General features: G+C 35.3%; 1 protein-coding gene across 1 annotated transcript in view; it reads left to right on the top strand.

Annotated features, from left to right (window-relative positions):
* The window catches only part of cyfip1 (cytoplasmic FMR1 interacting protein 1), a 53,446-nt gene that overhangs the window by 18,222 nt on the left and 18,418 nt on the right, over positions 1-16,806 (top strand). The window contains exons 11-23 of the mRNA XM_051112143.1: positions 1,776-1,893; positions 4,008-4,130; positions 6,681-6,806; positions 8,016-8,182; positions 8,270-8,417; positions 11,058-11,211; positions 11,304-11,460; positions 11,551-11,647; positions 11,793-11,869; positions 13,221-13,329; positions 13,428-13,547; positions 14,004-14,203; positions 16,365-16,452. Coding sequence (XP_050968100.1) covers positions 1,776-1,893; positions 4,008-4,130; positions 6,681-6,806; positions 8,016-8,182; positions 8,270-8,417; positions 11,058-11,211; positions 11,304-11,460; positions 11,551-11,647; positions 11,793-11,869; positions 13,221-13,329; positions 13,428-13,547; positions 14,004-14,203; positions 16,365-16,452 — 1,684 coding nt within the window. The remainder of the gene's footprint in view (positions 1-1,775; positions 1,894-4,007; positions 4,131-6,680; positions 6,807-8,015; positions 8,183-8,269; positions 8,418-11,057; positions 11,212-11,303; positions 11,461-11,550; positions 11,648-11,792; positions 11,870-13,220; positions 13,330-13,427; positions 13,548-14,003; positions 14,204-16,364; positions 16,453-16,806) is intronic.

Genomic DNA, 16,806 nt, shown 5'->3' on the forward strand with positions numbered 1-16,806 from the left:
TTGAGCACAAAAGCTCATGGAGCACAGGCTCTGGGATGCGTACTATTGAATCACGTCAAAATGTCACATGGAGCGTAGGTGGAACTACAGACCCAGTGTTTACAAAGTGAACGCACAGACACTAAGAAAGTGCAAGTAAGTCAAACGCTGTTTACAAACAAAAAGGTTCAACGATGTCGGACAATTTTGAAGTTGTAGGAGAAAATAATATGGGGTTTTTCGACATACTCTACCTTTTTGAGCCGAAGTATACAGGCGATGAACTGATTCGTAATAGTGATGGGAAGTTCGGATCATTTTACCGACTAGTACCTTTGAGTCTCGTTCAGCAAAATGAACAAATCTTTTTCGAGTCATTTCGTTCATTTTAGCAAAATCAGCATCAAGTGACAGCCCCATAAGATGTACAAACGATTTGGAAAACCTGAAGACTCGAAACAGGTGAACTACTTCCAGTACAGAACCTAATAGGATGTTGCGCATGCGCGACTGAACGAATCACTCCCCAAGACGACTCGTTCTTCCTGAGTCACATTAAAGATTCGTTCAAAATAAACGAATCGTTCAAGAACGACCCATCGCTAATTTGTAGCATCGTGGACGCGCATCCCAGAGCCTGTGCTACACAAGCTTTTGTGCTTAAAACGTATACAAATTTTTATTTTTTGAAAAAACAAAAAAAAAAAAAGGCAGATCGTTACGCTAGATAAGATCCTTCTTCCTCAGCTGGGATCGTTTAGAGCCCTTTTGAAGCTGCATTTAAACTACATTTGGAAGTTCAAAATCGGGGCACCAATGAAGTCCATTATATGGAGAAAAATCCTGAAATGTTTTCCTTTAAAAACCATAATTTCTTCACGACTGAAGACAGAAAGACATGAACATCATCTTGGATGACAAGGGGGTGAGTATATTATTTGTAAATTGTTGTTCTGGAAGTGGTAGCCTCTTCTGCTCATCAAGCCTGAATTCGTTTGATCCAAAATGCAGTAATATTGTGAAATATTTTTGCAATTTATTTATTTAAATATATTTTAAAATTTAATTTAAAAAGCTTTTGTAACATTATGCACTATATTGTTCAAATGCTTGGAGTCAATATATAAAGCAATTATAGAAATTAATACTTTTATTTAGCAAGGATGCTTTAAATTGATCAAAAGTGATGATGAATACATACAATGTTACAAAAGATTTCTATTTTAGATATATGCTGTTCTTCTGAAATTCCTGTTAATCAAAAAATCCTGAAAAAATTCCACTCCGCTGTTTTCAACGTAATAATAATAATAAATGTTTTAATTAGCAAATCAGAATATTAGAATGATTTCTGAGAGAGCATGTGATGCTTAAAAAATCAGCTTTGAAATCACAGGAATAAATTACATTTTAAGATATATTCAAATAAAAAACAGCTATATTAAATGGTAAAAATATTTCAAAATTTTACTATTTTTGCTGTACGTCAATAAATGCAGGCTTGGTGAGTAGAATATATTTATTTTAAAAACATTAAAAATCTTACTGTTCAAAAACTTTTGACTGGTAGTGTAAATGTGAATGCTGTAGCTGCAGATGATGACTTTTTACTTTAAAGAGTAGATAACACAAAATATTAATCTGTCCTTCTAAACTCATACAACTTTACCTTTAAGATATTTTTTGATAATGTACTGGTTGCTTTTTTCTAAGACACTGCAGCGAATGAAAAATTGAGGTGGCAAAAGCTTCATTAAAGTTTTCTAAAAATCTATATAAAATTCTGTATCCTGTAGGTGGTCGTGCACATCTGCAGGCAGTAGCCCGCAGTATAACATCTGCGAACAGATGATTCAAATCCGTGAAGACCACATGCGCTTCATTTCTGAGCTGGCTCGCTACAGCAACAGTGAGGTGAGAGGCTTTTAAAAAAGAAAACACTGTCTTTTCTTCACCGTTTTTCTAAACAAGACTCTCCAGTGACCGTGCACTGACTCATACTGCCAATGACGTTAGGGGATGAAATGTCTATTATCTAATATGCCAAATGACTTGCTATTTCTAAACATAAGACCTTTGACGAAGTTTGTTTTCTGAGTAGTTCTTTGATTCAGAGACTGGCAAAACCGAATTTGATGTAGCATGATTTAGCATCTCATTAGAGCAGTTGCTTATTTGGATTGGATTTAAATAAAAATGTATATTTATATGCTGACAGAGGCTGTGAAATAACTGTTTTAAACTTGTAATGGTAAAGCTGCATTTTCAGCAGCCATTACTACAGCCATCAGTGTCACATGATCTTCAGAAATCTTTCTGATATGCTGATTTTGTGCTTGAGTAGGTTTTTTGTTGTTATAAAATGTTAATATTTTTGTGGAAGCTGTGATAATTTTTTTTCAGGATTCTTTGATAAATAGAAAGTTCAAAATAAATGCAATATATGCAATAGCAATGTAAAAATTCTTTTCATATGTGACCCTGAACCACAAAACCAGTCATAAGTGTCAATTTTTCGAAATTGAGCTTTATGCATCATCTGAAAGCTGAATAAATTAGCTTTCCATTGATGTATGGTTTGTTAGGATAGAACAATATTTGGCCGAGATAAAACTATTTCAGTATATGGAATCTGAGGGTGCAAAAAAATCAAAATATTGAGAAAATCGCCTTTAAAGTTGTCCAAATTAAGTTCTTTGCAATGCATATTACTAATCAAAAATTAAGTTCAAAGTATCTTCATGGAACATGATCTAATGGTTTTTGGCATAAAAGAAAAATCTATGATTTTGACCCATACAATGTCTTTTTGGCTATTGCTACAAATATACCCCAGCGACTTAAGACTGATTTTACGTGAACCTGGACCACAAAACCAGTCATAACCAGTCAGTATTTTAAGATTTATACATCAAATCTGAATAAATAAGCTTTCCATTGATGTATGGTTTGTTGGGATGGGACAATATTTGGCCGAGATACAACTATTTGAAAATCTGAGGATTCAAAAAAATCTAAATATTGAGAAAATCGCCTTTAAATTTGTCCAAATGTCTTCTTAGCAATGCATATCACTAATCAAAAAAATAAGTTTTGATATATTTATGGTAGGAAAAGTACAAAATGTCTTCATGGAACATGATCTTTACTTAATATCCTAATGATTTTTGGCATAAAATCGATAATTTTGACCCATACAATGTATATATGGCTATTTCAACAAATATACCCATGCTACTTAAGACTGGTTTTGTGATCCAGAGTCAAATATTGTATATTCTACTAGTGCTCTAGTTCTTATGATAGCTATGGCTAATTAAATTGGAATTAGAAATGCATTGATGGTTGAAGTCGTATGGCGTAATGAGAATCAGAAGCTACGGTGGCTTACGTCGCTCTTGAGTTCTTGTTCATGTGAGTAGATTTCAAGAATATTCATTAGCCGTGGGAGGGCAGGAAGCTTGTGCTTCATACATGATTCCCTTTTCCCTGTCTAAATGGGTTCGAGGCTCAATCTCAGCCACTCGAAGTTTGCTTTCAGAACCACCAGGGTCTGTATTCTCATAGAAGAATATGGAAATGTGAGAGGAAGAGGCCAGCCTTGGATTGAATTAAGACATGGCAGCAGCACTGTAATGAGAGTGTATTGGCAGCCAGAGGACAACTAGTGTCCGCTATCAGTGACAGCAGCCCAGTGACAAGGAGAAACAAGGAGGAATTCGTTTTTTTCGTTCCACATCCCTGGTTGTCAGATGTCAGGGGTTTTGACACAGAGTTCTTGTGTCTTGTGCTGTCTTGGACTGCTGAAACAAATGCATAGATACAAGGTTTTTGGCTCATTTCGAATGCAGCCCCTTCTTTTTGTAGATGCAGCAGGGATCCTGGAGTTTTGTCATTAGCTTTGTTTGAAGAGATTTCAGCGGTTCATTAATTTGCTCATTTTCTCTTTAATGATAGTAGTTGTGTTAGATGTTATGTTATCTTGTTTAATTGCCTGTTGTCATCACCTCCTTTTCTCATTTGTGCAGGTAGTGACCGGTTCAGGGCGTCAGGAGGCCCAGAAGACAGACTCTGAATACAGGAAGCTGTTTGATCTGGCTCTGCAGGGTCTGCAGCTGCTCTCTCAGTGGAGCGCTCAGGTCATGGAAGTGGTGAGTGGACTTGTCACACTCATGTTTATGTATGTGACCACCAACCAGGGAAAGATGAACTCCAGCTTTTGAGGCGTGATGATTATGTGGTAGTCACAAGGCTAGATTCCTGCTTTCATGCTGTTTTCTTATAAATTTGCCTAATAAAATCACATAAAACCAGTCTAATTATTCTAAAAATATCTGATCCGAAAAAAAAAGTGTTTGAAATTCAGGAATTTTGGAGCCCATGGGTATCTGTGCCTGCAGTAGACATTTAAAGTGTCTGGGATTCAAAACCTGTTTTTTCTTTTTTTAATTATTTATTCGTTTTTTTGAAGATTAGTTTGCAATATGCTTTATAGTGTACACTGCCGTTCAAAAGTTTGGGATCAGTCAGATTTTTTTGTGTTTTTTAAAGTTTCTTTTGCTCATCAAGGCTGCATTTATTTACACAGAAAAAAAGTTGTGAAATATTATTTCAATGTAAAATAACTGTTTTCTTTGTAGATATACTTTAAAATGTAATTTATTCCTGTGATGCTATGCTGAATTTTCAGCATCATTACTCCAGTCTTCGGTGTCACATGATCCTTTAGAAATCCTTCTAATATGCCGATTTATAATCAATGTTGAAAACAGTTGTGCTGCTTAATATTTTGTTGGAACCTGTGATACTTTTTTCCCAGGATTCTTTAATAAATAAAAAGTTAAAAAGAACAGCATTTATGTAAAATAAACATTTTTGTAACAATATAAACTACCATTTAAAAGCTTGTGGTCAGTAATTTTTTTATTCTTTTTTTTTTTTTTTTTTAAAAAAAAAAAAACAAAAAACGTTTTATTCAATGACGTGTTAAATTGATAATTTGATTTTTTTTTTTACTTTTTATCCTAAGCAACACAACGGTTTCCTACATTGATATAAAAGTAATAAATCAGCATATTAGAATGATTTCTGAAAGATCATGTGACACTGAAGACTGGAGTAATGGCTGATGAAAATTCAGCTTTGCATCACAGGAATAAATTATATTTTAAAATATATTAAAATAGAAAACCATTATTTTAAACTGTAATAATATATATATATATATATATTTTTTTTTTGTATTTTTGATCAAGTAATTGCAGCCTTGATGAGCATATGCAAACTCTTTTTTTAAAAAAAAAAAAAAAAAAAAACATTAAAAATCTGACATTGTGAATGGCAGTTTATAATAAAATATTAAGCAAAATGTTATTTAAACTATTAAAATATTTAATTTTTCCATTATTTCTGTGACAACAATAAGCAAATTTTAACAAAAGCAAGTTGTGTCCTTGTTTCTTTCCCCTCTGTCTGTCTAGCTTCCTGTTATTCTCAACTGTCCTGTTTGTTAATGGCAAAATGGTAATAAAATCAAAACAAGAGCACACACATCACTGGAAAAACTCTCAAGCAGGTGCTCGACAAAAAATACTAATGGAAATAGAAAAAAAGACAGCATACCTAGGCTCCAAAAATACCAAAATGTGACATTTTGAGCATGAAGGTTGTTCATTAAGTGATTTTTTTTTTTTTTTTTTTTTTTTTTTTTTTTTTAGAGCCAAGATGTGCCTTTTTTTTTTCATTATCAAAATCTCAATAAAACAAAGTTATTCAGGTGCTTGTACATAATGCTTATAATTAGCTGCATAATATTTCAAGTATTCAGCCTTAATATGTCTTTTACTTTAAGCATCATATCTTTACAAAAGTGTCTCCTTATCAGGCATTTAAGAATAAGGAAGAAAAATAAAGCAATTACATCCACTTGAGGTGCTTGTCGGTCAACTCTGAAGTGATTTTTGTCTTCCGCATAAAGTATACAGTCCTCCAAAAGAAGATTAATGAACATGCCAAGTTCTTTGAAACAGTCTGTCAGCATGAACAAATAGCAGCCTGTCAAAAGCTCTTTTAATGAGTGCTGTCTCAGAAGTGTCCAGTCGCTGAGAGCGGCTTAATTGAGTTACTCAAAACGCAAAGATGAATTTTCTCAGAAACAATTTTGCTCAAGTCCTGCTCTGTGTCTGAGGACTGTCATTCATACCATGCACTTCATCAGGCTGAAAGCCAGCCTGTCACATTTGCTAAAGACTAACTAACCTCTAATTTCCAGTATCACCGACCCACTGTTCAAGACGGCGCTTAAACCTAATTCGATGAAAAGACGGAGCTTGTCACTCCCCTGGTGTGCATTCCTTTTTGTTTCCACAAGGCCAGCGACGTTTTCACCTTTCATTCGAATCACTGGCATAAGAGCCAGCAATGCTTTTTTTTATACTCTGAACAAAACATTTTATGCTGTCGATCTTGTGAAATATTGTTGCCATGGAAACAGCCTGAAACAAGTCCATTTTTGGCAATTAGTAAAATGGGTTTTTGATATTTGTAGCAAATTAGACTGGGGATGGAGATGATGGGCCATAGTCTCTGAAATTTGTGAAGTGGCTTTGAAGATAACATGTTAGATTTTTCTTACATCTCTTGCAGAATAATAATCGAAAGCAATTATACATGAAAGATTGTAATATGTTTTCCTTTCGCAGTATTCTTGGAAGTTGGTGCACCCCACTGACAAATACTCCAACAAAGAATGCCCAGACAATGCTGAGGAGTATGAACGTGCCACCAGATACAACTACACCAGTGAGGAGAAATTCGCTCTGGTGGAGGTCAGTACACAAAACTGTGTAGGATTGTAATTATAATTGTCAGCATAAAATATATGCACAAACATTTGAAAAGTCATTACATCTCTATGACCTCTTCTATCTTTTTGAACGATGAACAGTTATTCAGGTTTTTCTTAAATTCGTTCATACATTTGAATGAATTAATTTTTGAATTTATACCATCACTCAGAAGTTTTTGGACAGTACAGCAAAAACAGTACAATTTTGAAATATTTATAAAATTTAAAATGACTGTTTTCTATTTGAATATATTTAAAAATGTCATTTATTTCTGTGATCAAATCTAAATTTTCAGCATTATAACTCAGTCTTCAGTGTCACATGATCCTTCAGAAATCATTCTAATATGCTGATTTGCTGTTCAAGAAACATTTTTTGTCATTATCAATATTTAAAACCGTTGAGTAAATTTTTTTCAGGATACTTTGATAAATAGAAAGATGCAAAAATCAGCATTTATCCGAAATAAAACGCTACTGTAACATTATACACTATATCATTCAAAAGCTTGGAGTGGAGTCAGCGTGTGTATGTATACATATATATACATATATACATATATACATATATATATATATATATATATATATATATATATATATATATATATATATTTTTTTTTTTTTTTATATATATACATATATAAAATATATATATATATATATATATAATATATATATATATATATATATATATATATATATATATATATAAAATGTATATATACGCACTGACTGCAAGCTTTTGAATGGTATAGTGTATAATGTTACAAAAGCTTTTTGTGTGTGTGTGTGTGTGTGAAAGAAGCTATAGAAATTAATACTTTTATTTAGCAAGGATGCTTTAAATTGATCAGAAGTGATAATAAATTAATCTCTTTATCTAAGAAACCTGAAAAAATTGTACTATGAATTTTTTTTTTTTTTTTTAAGCAGCAAATCAGAATATTAGAATGATTTTTGAAGGATCATGTGACTGGAGTAATGATGCTAAAAAATCAGCTTTGAAATCACAGGAATAAATTACAAATTAAAATATATTAAAATAGAAAACTGTTATTTTAAACAGTAAAACTATTTCAAAATGTTACCGTTTTTGCTATACTCTAGATCAAAAAAATGCAGGCTTGGTGAGCAGAAGAGACTTCTTTAAAAAACATTAAAAATCTGACTGTCTACTTGTGTTTAGGTCATCGCCATGATAAAGGGACTGCAGGTGTTGATGGGCCGTATGGAGAGCGTTTTTAACCACGCCATCCGTCACACCATCTACTCAGCTCTGCAAGACTTTGCCCAGGTGACGCTCAGAGAACCGCTGCGTCAGGCCATCAAGAAGAAGAAGAATGTCATCCAGAGGTACATCAGTGCACCAAACTGGATGTTTTTCTGTCTTACGTCTCTAGTTGTTAAAGTCCGTTTTGTCTGACTGTGACTTTGTTGCAGCGTCCTCCAGGCCATCCGTAAGACCATCTGTGATTGGGAGACTGGCAGAGAGCCACATAATGACCCAGCGCTGCGGGGCGAGAAGGACCCTAAAGGAGGATTTGACATCAAAGTTCCTCGTCGCGCCGTAGGACCGTCCAGCACTCAAGTAAGAATTGTTTTACTTCACAATTTCTATCCTGTAAATGGCAGAAACATACTTTACACACATTTAGACAATGTGAACCCCGCATTGTACATACAGAATAATGTGAATCCATTGTGAATGCAACTGCCTGTGAATTTTTTCATTTTTCATTTTCACCTTATACAACTCCTTACCTGAAACAACCTAACCAGCCATACTGCTATATGCTTTTTATACCCGTTACACGCGCGCACACGCACATACGGCTTTCACAGTGTCATTTAGAAGAGCTTGTAATCTTTCACTCGCTTCTGCCGCAGATGTTGCATGAAGCACGGTTGATCCGGTGTGCCGTGGAAGGGTGTCGTATTGAATGTCAATAGCGCCTCAGGGATTTGAGCTGTAATCGGTGCTGCTTCTCAACGTGATCTCAGCTTTGCTACTGGAATTTTTGAGTGAGATTCATAAATTGCGTCCTGATTCAACAGTCAGTTTAATTTGATAAAGTATGTGTTGAGGATTGTTCCCATGCTGTGTTTTTTTTTGGAATTCTTGACTCAAGGTTTTTGTGTTAGGGTGGATTGATTTCAAGCTTTTCTGTCATTGCCTTGAGCTCTGTATGATTATGGTTGAATTTCACCACGAGGTTTCTGTCAAGAGGCTCACAGCTCTGTACTAGAGTTGCATTGATATCTGAAATTTTGGCTTCCCTACGATACCAGCTTCTCATGCTTCTGGATTAGACTAATACCTTAGTGGGTAGTTTACTATACCTTTTTGGTCGTACAGACAGAATTGGATCCATTCATGTCTTATGTTGAAGGGTTTCTCAAACAGGGGATGAAGAGCGAAAAGGTTACAATCTAGTCCTATTTTTTTGCCTAATCAGAACTAAACTAGTGCAAAAAATTCTCTGAAGAGTAAATATCAATTATTATCAAAAAAACCTTGAGTTTTTGATTTACAGTCACAAAGGGATGATAAAATGTTTCAAAACGTTTTCCTAAAACAGTTCAACAGAATGAGATATTTATACCAAACTTAATACACTTACGGAAGACCTCAATCTGAGGTCACATAAAAAAAAAAATCACAGAATCTGGCCACTGTGTGATGCTATAATAGGACAATACATAAAAACGGCTATAATTCGTTAGCTCGCTTGACTTGAAAATTAACATGCAGTGTCTTTTTCCAAAGGGCCATGGCTGTCTATAAGCATGTTCGTGTATCTCGAAAAACATGGCTGCCGTCGACCAATGAAATTCGAGCACCTATTAGACAGGGTTAACAGAGGCCGATTGGAAATTTGAACACAATTTAGTGGGCCTATTTGACTTACGACACTAAAGGTCTGTGAGAAATTTGAAAGAAATCGGCCACTAGGGGTGCATTTTTCGAAAATGGGCCTGGCCAAATATACCCAAAAGCCTATAAATCCTAAACTAAAACTCAAAACTTCGTGAAACTAGGTGAGCACATGCAGCATGTGTTTCTAAAGAACCACACCAACTTTTATAGAGAGTGTGCTATAGGTGGTGCTATAACAGTTATACGGGTAAAAAAAGAAACATCATATTTCTATGGTAAATTACCTGGAATTACCAAAAATGCCCTTTTTAATAATTGATTTAAGTGTATACTGGCTTGCATAATAATGATTAATGAAATATCAGGGCTCCACGCTTGCGTTTCTTTTTAGGAGTACAGTCAAAAACTTTAGGAGCACCTTCTAATCAATAATTAAAAGATATGATCAAAAATTAGCCTTCCCATTATGAGGTGATATTTGACTCCTTAAAGTGATTTACAGGGGAATTTTGTTTTTACCTTTATAACTGCATTTTTCTAACTGTATTAAAAGTATGTCAGATTTTAAAATGTACATATATTCATGAGCTTTTTGAAATTTCTAAAAAAAAAAAAAAAAAAAAAAAAAAAACAGAATAAAAACAAGTAGAATAAGAAGAATAAGTAACCAATCAAATGAAATCAGTATTAGCAAAATTAATTTGCAAAACACAAACGTGGCTTGTAGGTGTATTTTCAGACATTTAATGAGGCTCAGGGGTGGCATGAATGCAATTAAATTCATAAATAATGCTGAGATTAATATTTTAAATGAACAATTTTGAATTTTGAAATAATAAATGATTTAAATAACTGAAAAGATTCAACTGCCAGTATGTGGCAAGAAATATTTTTTTTATAGTCGCGCACAGTAGTTTTAAGTCGCGCTGTAGGAGCCCTGAATATGTTTGGTGTATTTAAAAAAAGTCCCTATCATGCATTATGTTCAGGGCAATTTGACCCAAACAAACAGTGAACAGCCTCTCAGTATTTGAGTGCTACACGTACATAAACACACACACACACACACACAATTCCAGATGGAATCCAAGGGGAGAGATACAGACAGACAAGCACTTTGATCTTTCTGACATCTCCAGGGAAGCTTTGACACCTGTGTGCCCTCCATCAGCACGTTAATGCACTCTGACCAGAATGCAAAAGAGGTCCACCTGTGGCAAGATGACCAGAGCAGAATCTGGATGTGAATCTGTCTGCCAAGAGTGGCTAAACATGAATGCCTAAAGATGTCCAACTCTGCATCAGACTTACCAGCTTTCATCTGCTTCCTCTTTTTGTTTCTCTGTGTAGCTGTATATGGTCAGGACAATGCTGGAGTCTCTGGTCGCTGATAAGAGCGGCTCAAAGAAGACCCTGCGCAGTAGTCTGGAGGGGCCGACCATCCTGGACATTGAGAAGTTCCATCGCGAATCGTTCTTCTACACTCACCTGCTCAACTTCAGTGGTAAAAAAACAGGCTAAATGTCAGTTCACCCCAATCTTGAATGTGGATGCTGTAAGACAAAAAATTTTTAACACGTGTGTGACATGTTGCAGAGACGCTGCAGCAGTGCTGTGATTTGTCCCAGCTCTGGTTCCGTGAGTTCTTTCTGGAGCTCACAATGGGTCGCCGCATCCAGTTCCCAATTGAGATGTCCATGCCCTGGATCCTCACCGACCACATCCTGGAGACTAAAGAGGCCTCTATGATGGAGTGAGAACCAAAAATACAATTAAAACTTGAATTGCTGTAGTACATATGAAAGAAAGAATGCTTATGATATATGCATCTAAATTTCTTCAGGTATGTGTTGTATTCATTGGATCTGTACAACGACAGCGCACACTACGCTCTCACCAAGTTTAAAAAGCAGTTCCTTTATGATGAGATTGAAGCTGAGGTAAAAACTTTCTTGACCTTCTACATTCACTCAAAAAAAAAAATCCTTTGAAGCAGTTAGTGCATTGCTAATTTAATTTCTTTTACTCAAGTTTCAATGTTTTTTTAAGTGATTGTGCATATGGATTTTTTTTTCTCTCCCCCAGGTGAACCTTTGCTTTGACCAGTTTGTTTACAAACTTGCTGATCAGATTTTTGCCTACTACAAGATTCTTGCTGGAAGGTAAGCCTTATTAGGGGTTCAAAAGCGATCAAAAGTACGAAATCGTTCGTAACTCCTAAACAGTCAGTCGCAGGTCTCATGTTGTTGGAATCCTTGGCTTACGCTGGACAAAATGCATACCTCAGATTTGATTGTGAGCCTCGCAAAATGTTAGGATATTTTGGTTTTTGGAACCTACTTTTGCATACTAGTCCTAGGTTTTTTTCGCCTGATCTGACCCAAACTGGTGCAGAAAGATTCTTTGCAGAGTGAATGTTTATAGTTATGAAAAAAAGTTGAACTTTCGACTCATTGTCGCAAAGGGACACCAAAACGTTCAAAAGGGGCAAGGACACTTTTAGTAAAATGCCTATAACTCCTGAACGGAATGAGATATCTCCTTCAAACTCAGAACACTTATGTAAGAGCTCAATCTGAGGTCACAGTACAAAAATCACAGGGCTTGTCACTTAAGAGAGACAAAAACATAAAAATGGCTATTCCTACACAACCGTTTGTTCTATCAACATGACAATCGCTGTGTATGGCCTTGGTCCAAAGTGCCACAATTGTCTATTAGGACACTAAAAAAAAAACATGGCCACCTATTAGACTGGGTTAATGGAGGCTGATTGGAACGAAACTCTGTGGGCCTGTTTGACTCAATGCCCTAAAGGTCTGTGAGAATTCAGAAGGAAATCCGCCGCTGGGGTGTTATTGCACTTTTCAAGGGTGTAAATGATCATCGCACGGTTTTTCGCACATATACACGATACTTATATCATATGACAGAACTTCTCATTCTGGAGAACTTTGCCTCTAGAACCACTGCTGTCATTCACGTTGTTAGATTGAGTATGATTGAGTAGATATAAAAAGCTACTTTTGCAAACTAGTCCTAGGTTTTTCTCTCAATCTTGAAATAACCACTAGTCCAATTTTCTGGTCTCTCTAGGTTAAAAATTATCAAAAAATTTTGAAATTTACCCTTTGGAAAGCTATAACGGGGTAGTTTAGAAAAGAGGGCTGTCTAAATTTACCCAAAATCCTATAATCCCTAAAAGAACCTCAAAATATCACGAAACGTGCAGAGCAAATGTCACAGGTGATTCTAAACAAGCATGCAAAGTTTTAAGATGACAGACAACAAAAGGCGCTATAACAGTCATAAACGTTAAAAACACATCATATTTCTATGGCAAATTGCCTGTATTTGTAAAAAATGCTTTTTTTAATCATTGATTTAAGTGGTTACAGACTTTCTAAACAATATGTCATGTCTTTTTCCAGATTTGCATAAATGCCTTAAAGCGCTTGAACCCTGGTAATCACTGCTTGCAGCTATATTTCAGAACTTGTTTTCTCTCTGTAGTCTCCTTCTAGATAAGAGACTAAGAGCTGAATGTAAGAATCAGGGCGCCAACATCTCGTGGCCTTCCTCCAATCGTTACGAGACTCTTCTCAAACAGAGACATGTCCAGGTAAGGACAGCTGCTCGTCTTCTGTTTACATATTCAATATTGTTCGTTAATGCTATTTTTGAGTTCACTCATTCTGTTTTGTCCTTTTTCTCTTGCAGCTCCTTGGACGATCGATCGACTTGAACCGTCTAATCACCCAGCGAGTGTCCTCGGCACTGTACAAATCCTTAGAGCTCGCCATCAACCGCTTTGAGAGCGAGGACCTCACTTCCATCATGGTGCCTTATCCTTTAAAATCTCTGTTTTTATGGAAATTTAGCAGTTTTCGTTTTCTCATATGAAGACCCACAGCTTGTTTTAGCTGTGTAAATTTGGTGGATATTTGCCTGTTCAGGATTTTTAATGAAAAAAAGCCCACCTCTCATAGCAAAATTGAAATTCAGTGCAGCAGAAGTAATTTAGACTAGTGAATGATTTTATTAATATTGCTCTGTGTGTTTGTGTGTGTGTGTGTTTTATATAGACATTTGAATAGATGTCTGACTGTGACACATGCATTTCAAAATGGCTTGAAATTGTTTCAAAGCTCATTATCGGTTTTCAAACAGACTGTTGTTGGAGCTCTGTGTGCTTCTGAATAGAAATGCATTGTTTGTAAATGTTATTGCTGTATCAGAAAGTGAGAGGGTATTTTTGTTGTTCCAATTGCTGTTCTTTTCTCTGTCTTTGATCAGGAGTTGGAGGGTTTGTTGGAGATAAACCGGATGACCCATAAGCTCCTCAGCAAGTATTTGACATTGGACAGTATCGACGCCATGTTCCGTGAGGCCAATCACAACGTATCCGCGCCCTATGGAAGAATCACTCTCCATGTCTTTTGGGAACTCAACTATGACTTTTTGCCCAACTACTGTTACAATGGCTCCACGAACAGGTGGGTAGCAATAATTTAAAAATTATATTAAAATATGTTACATTTGTAAGTTAAGGAAGCGAGTTTCCACGACTGTATTAAAAAAAGGTACTTAAAAAAAAAAAAAAAAAAAAAAAAAAAAAAAAGTGACTTTTTATCTCACAATTTTAACTTTTTTCCTCAAGTATTGCAAGATTTGAACTTGCTATAGCGAGTTATGTCAGAATAGGTGGATAAAAGCTTGCAATTGCAAGAAATTCTGACTCTTCTTCTCACAAATGCAAGTTTTTATCTCACAATTCTGAGAAAAATGTTTTTTTGTGAGATATAAGAATTGAGAGATATAAACAAGTCCAGTTCTGAGGAGGGAAAAAGACTCATAATTGTGAGTTTTTATTTCACAATTATTACTTTTTTTTTAATCTCAAAATTTTTTTTTTTTTTTCTTAGAAGAGTTTTTTTCTTGCAGGTGCGATTTTATATCACGCAATACTGACTTAAAAACTGTCTTGAGGAAAAAAAAGTTTGAACTGTGATTTTTTTTTTTTTTTTTTTTTTTATTTTTTATTTTTTTTTATATCTTGTAATTCTGACATTTCTCAGAATTGCAAGATTATAACTCAAAATTCTGACTCACAATTGTGAGAAAAAAGTTAGAATTGTGAATTTCTATTACACATGTCTGAAAAGTCAGAATTGCAAGATGTAAACACGCAATTTGGAGAAAAAAGTCAAAATTGTAAGATAAAAAGTTGTAATAACCTTTTTTAGGTTATGTGAGTGAGAACTGAGTTTCTGTTGTAAGTGATTGACAAGGCAATTAGTACAGGATTAAAATCACAGAAAATAAGTTCTTATAATCAATACCTTACATATAAAAAAATATAAAATATTGAATATTCAATAAAAAAAATATTGCAGGCTCTACCAATCTTTAATAATAGGGTTTTGCAATGATTTATAATGTTGTAAATGGACCACATAACAGCTATATTAGTGTAGACATGACTTTCATGCTTCAGTTGATGCAATATGTATTCATTCATCCATATTTCAGTTAAAGAGACGTGATTGAGATTTAAAGTCAAATTGCACAGAAAATGTCTTTCATCGCTTGTCAGAAAGCCAAATGCATGAGACGCTTAAATGAAGATGGAGCATTGCTTTCATCTTTAATTTTTTAGAGAATAGTTCATTATTGAGTGAATCCATTAGTTATTGATAGTCAGCCTATGCCAAAATTCTGTGCTTATTTAAACCTGGAAAAGACTGTTATGTTTTGAGACACATTCTTGTACAAAGATTTTTGTTTTTAGCTTTTGAGAAGCATGTAATCTGAAGCAAATCAATTAATTTTTCTCCTGTGAATTACGGTTTGCCTACCCTCTGAAGTCGGATCCATCACTTTTTCTTTTTGTCTTTTTTTACTGGCAAATAGCACAGATTCAATCTTTTTTTCTGAGCGCAAGGTAGAATCTGACCCATGTATCAAATATGACAGCATGTGAGAAAAAGAAAGAAAGCTTTGTAAGGAGCCATAGTGAGGTGAGAAATATTTTATAGACTAAAGTGTGAGGTGAGTGTATAGAATGAATGTGAACGTGAAGTTCATCATAAATGTGCCCGTTTAGAATCACAGTGAGCTGACGCCATCAGGGCTCAGCTGTTGTCTCAATACAGCTCAGAACTGGTAGGACGATGCCATCTCTGGTTCCAGAAACTGAGACACACTATTGGCTTCAACCCAGCATGCAAGGTCCCAGCTTACCCCTGAAAAGTCTGCCATTGTGTTTGCTTGATTCTCAGTGGACTCTTATAGTGATGGATGAGTACAGAGAGCCCAGTGATTCCACTTCTCACCTGCTCCTGTTGCATTACACTCACACCTTCAAGTCACTAGTGACTTTAACCAGTACATTGAGAACAACGCCTAAAAGTTGGTCATGTCACAGCAGATATTTGTAGCTTTTGCTGTCATTTTCCCTTAGAAACGTTCCTTTGAAAGCTGCGGATTGACTTGCGTGATGACTTTTTTCACTGTATTGTTACCTGTGAATAGGGCCAGAATGGACATGCTGAGCACAGCCTCATTGAATAGAATTGACAATAACTGGGTGACAAACCCAGTAACACAAAATGGTCAAGTTAAGATTTTCTTAAACAATTTTCCCACTTCCTTTAGGTTTGTTCGCACCGTGCTGCCGTTTTCTCAGGAGTTTCAGAGAGACAAGCCTCCCAATGCCCAGCCGCAGTACCTGTATGGCTCAAAGGTGGGTTTGCATGAGTTTAAATAACACACCGACATTTGTTACATATCCGGCACTCACTTTAGTCACAACAGGCCTCTCAAACCATACAGGGAAATGTTTTTATTAAGCAAGATCAATAGGTAGGCAAAGTACATTTCAAGCATAATAGGATTTCAATGCAACTAACACAAAACAGACAATCAACTCTCAAAGACATTAAAATAAACATTTATATATCCATTAATATATAAATAGTACACTAAGCAATTTACTGTTTTGATTGCTCTTTTTTGCCTTGCAAAACCAATGTGGCTGACACTATACTCTACAGACTACAGACACAATTCCAACACTGTAGGCTGATAGGTGATGCAC

The sequence above is a fragment of the Labeo rohita genome, chromosome 6, assembly GCF_022985175.1.
Source record: "Labeo rohita strain BAU-BD-2019 chromosome 6, IGBB_LRoh.1.0, whole genome shotgun sequence".
NCBI classification, from domain to species: domain Eukaryota; kingdom Metazoa; phylum Chordata; class Actinopteri; order Cypriniformes; family Cyprinidae; genus Labeo; species Labeo rohita.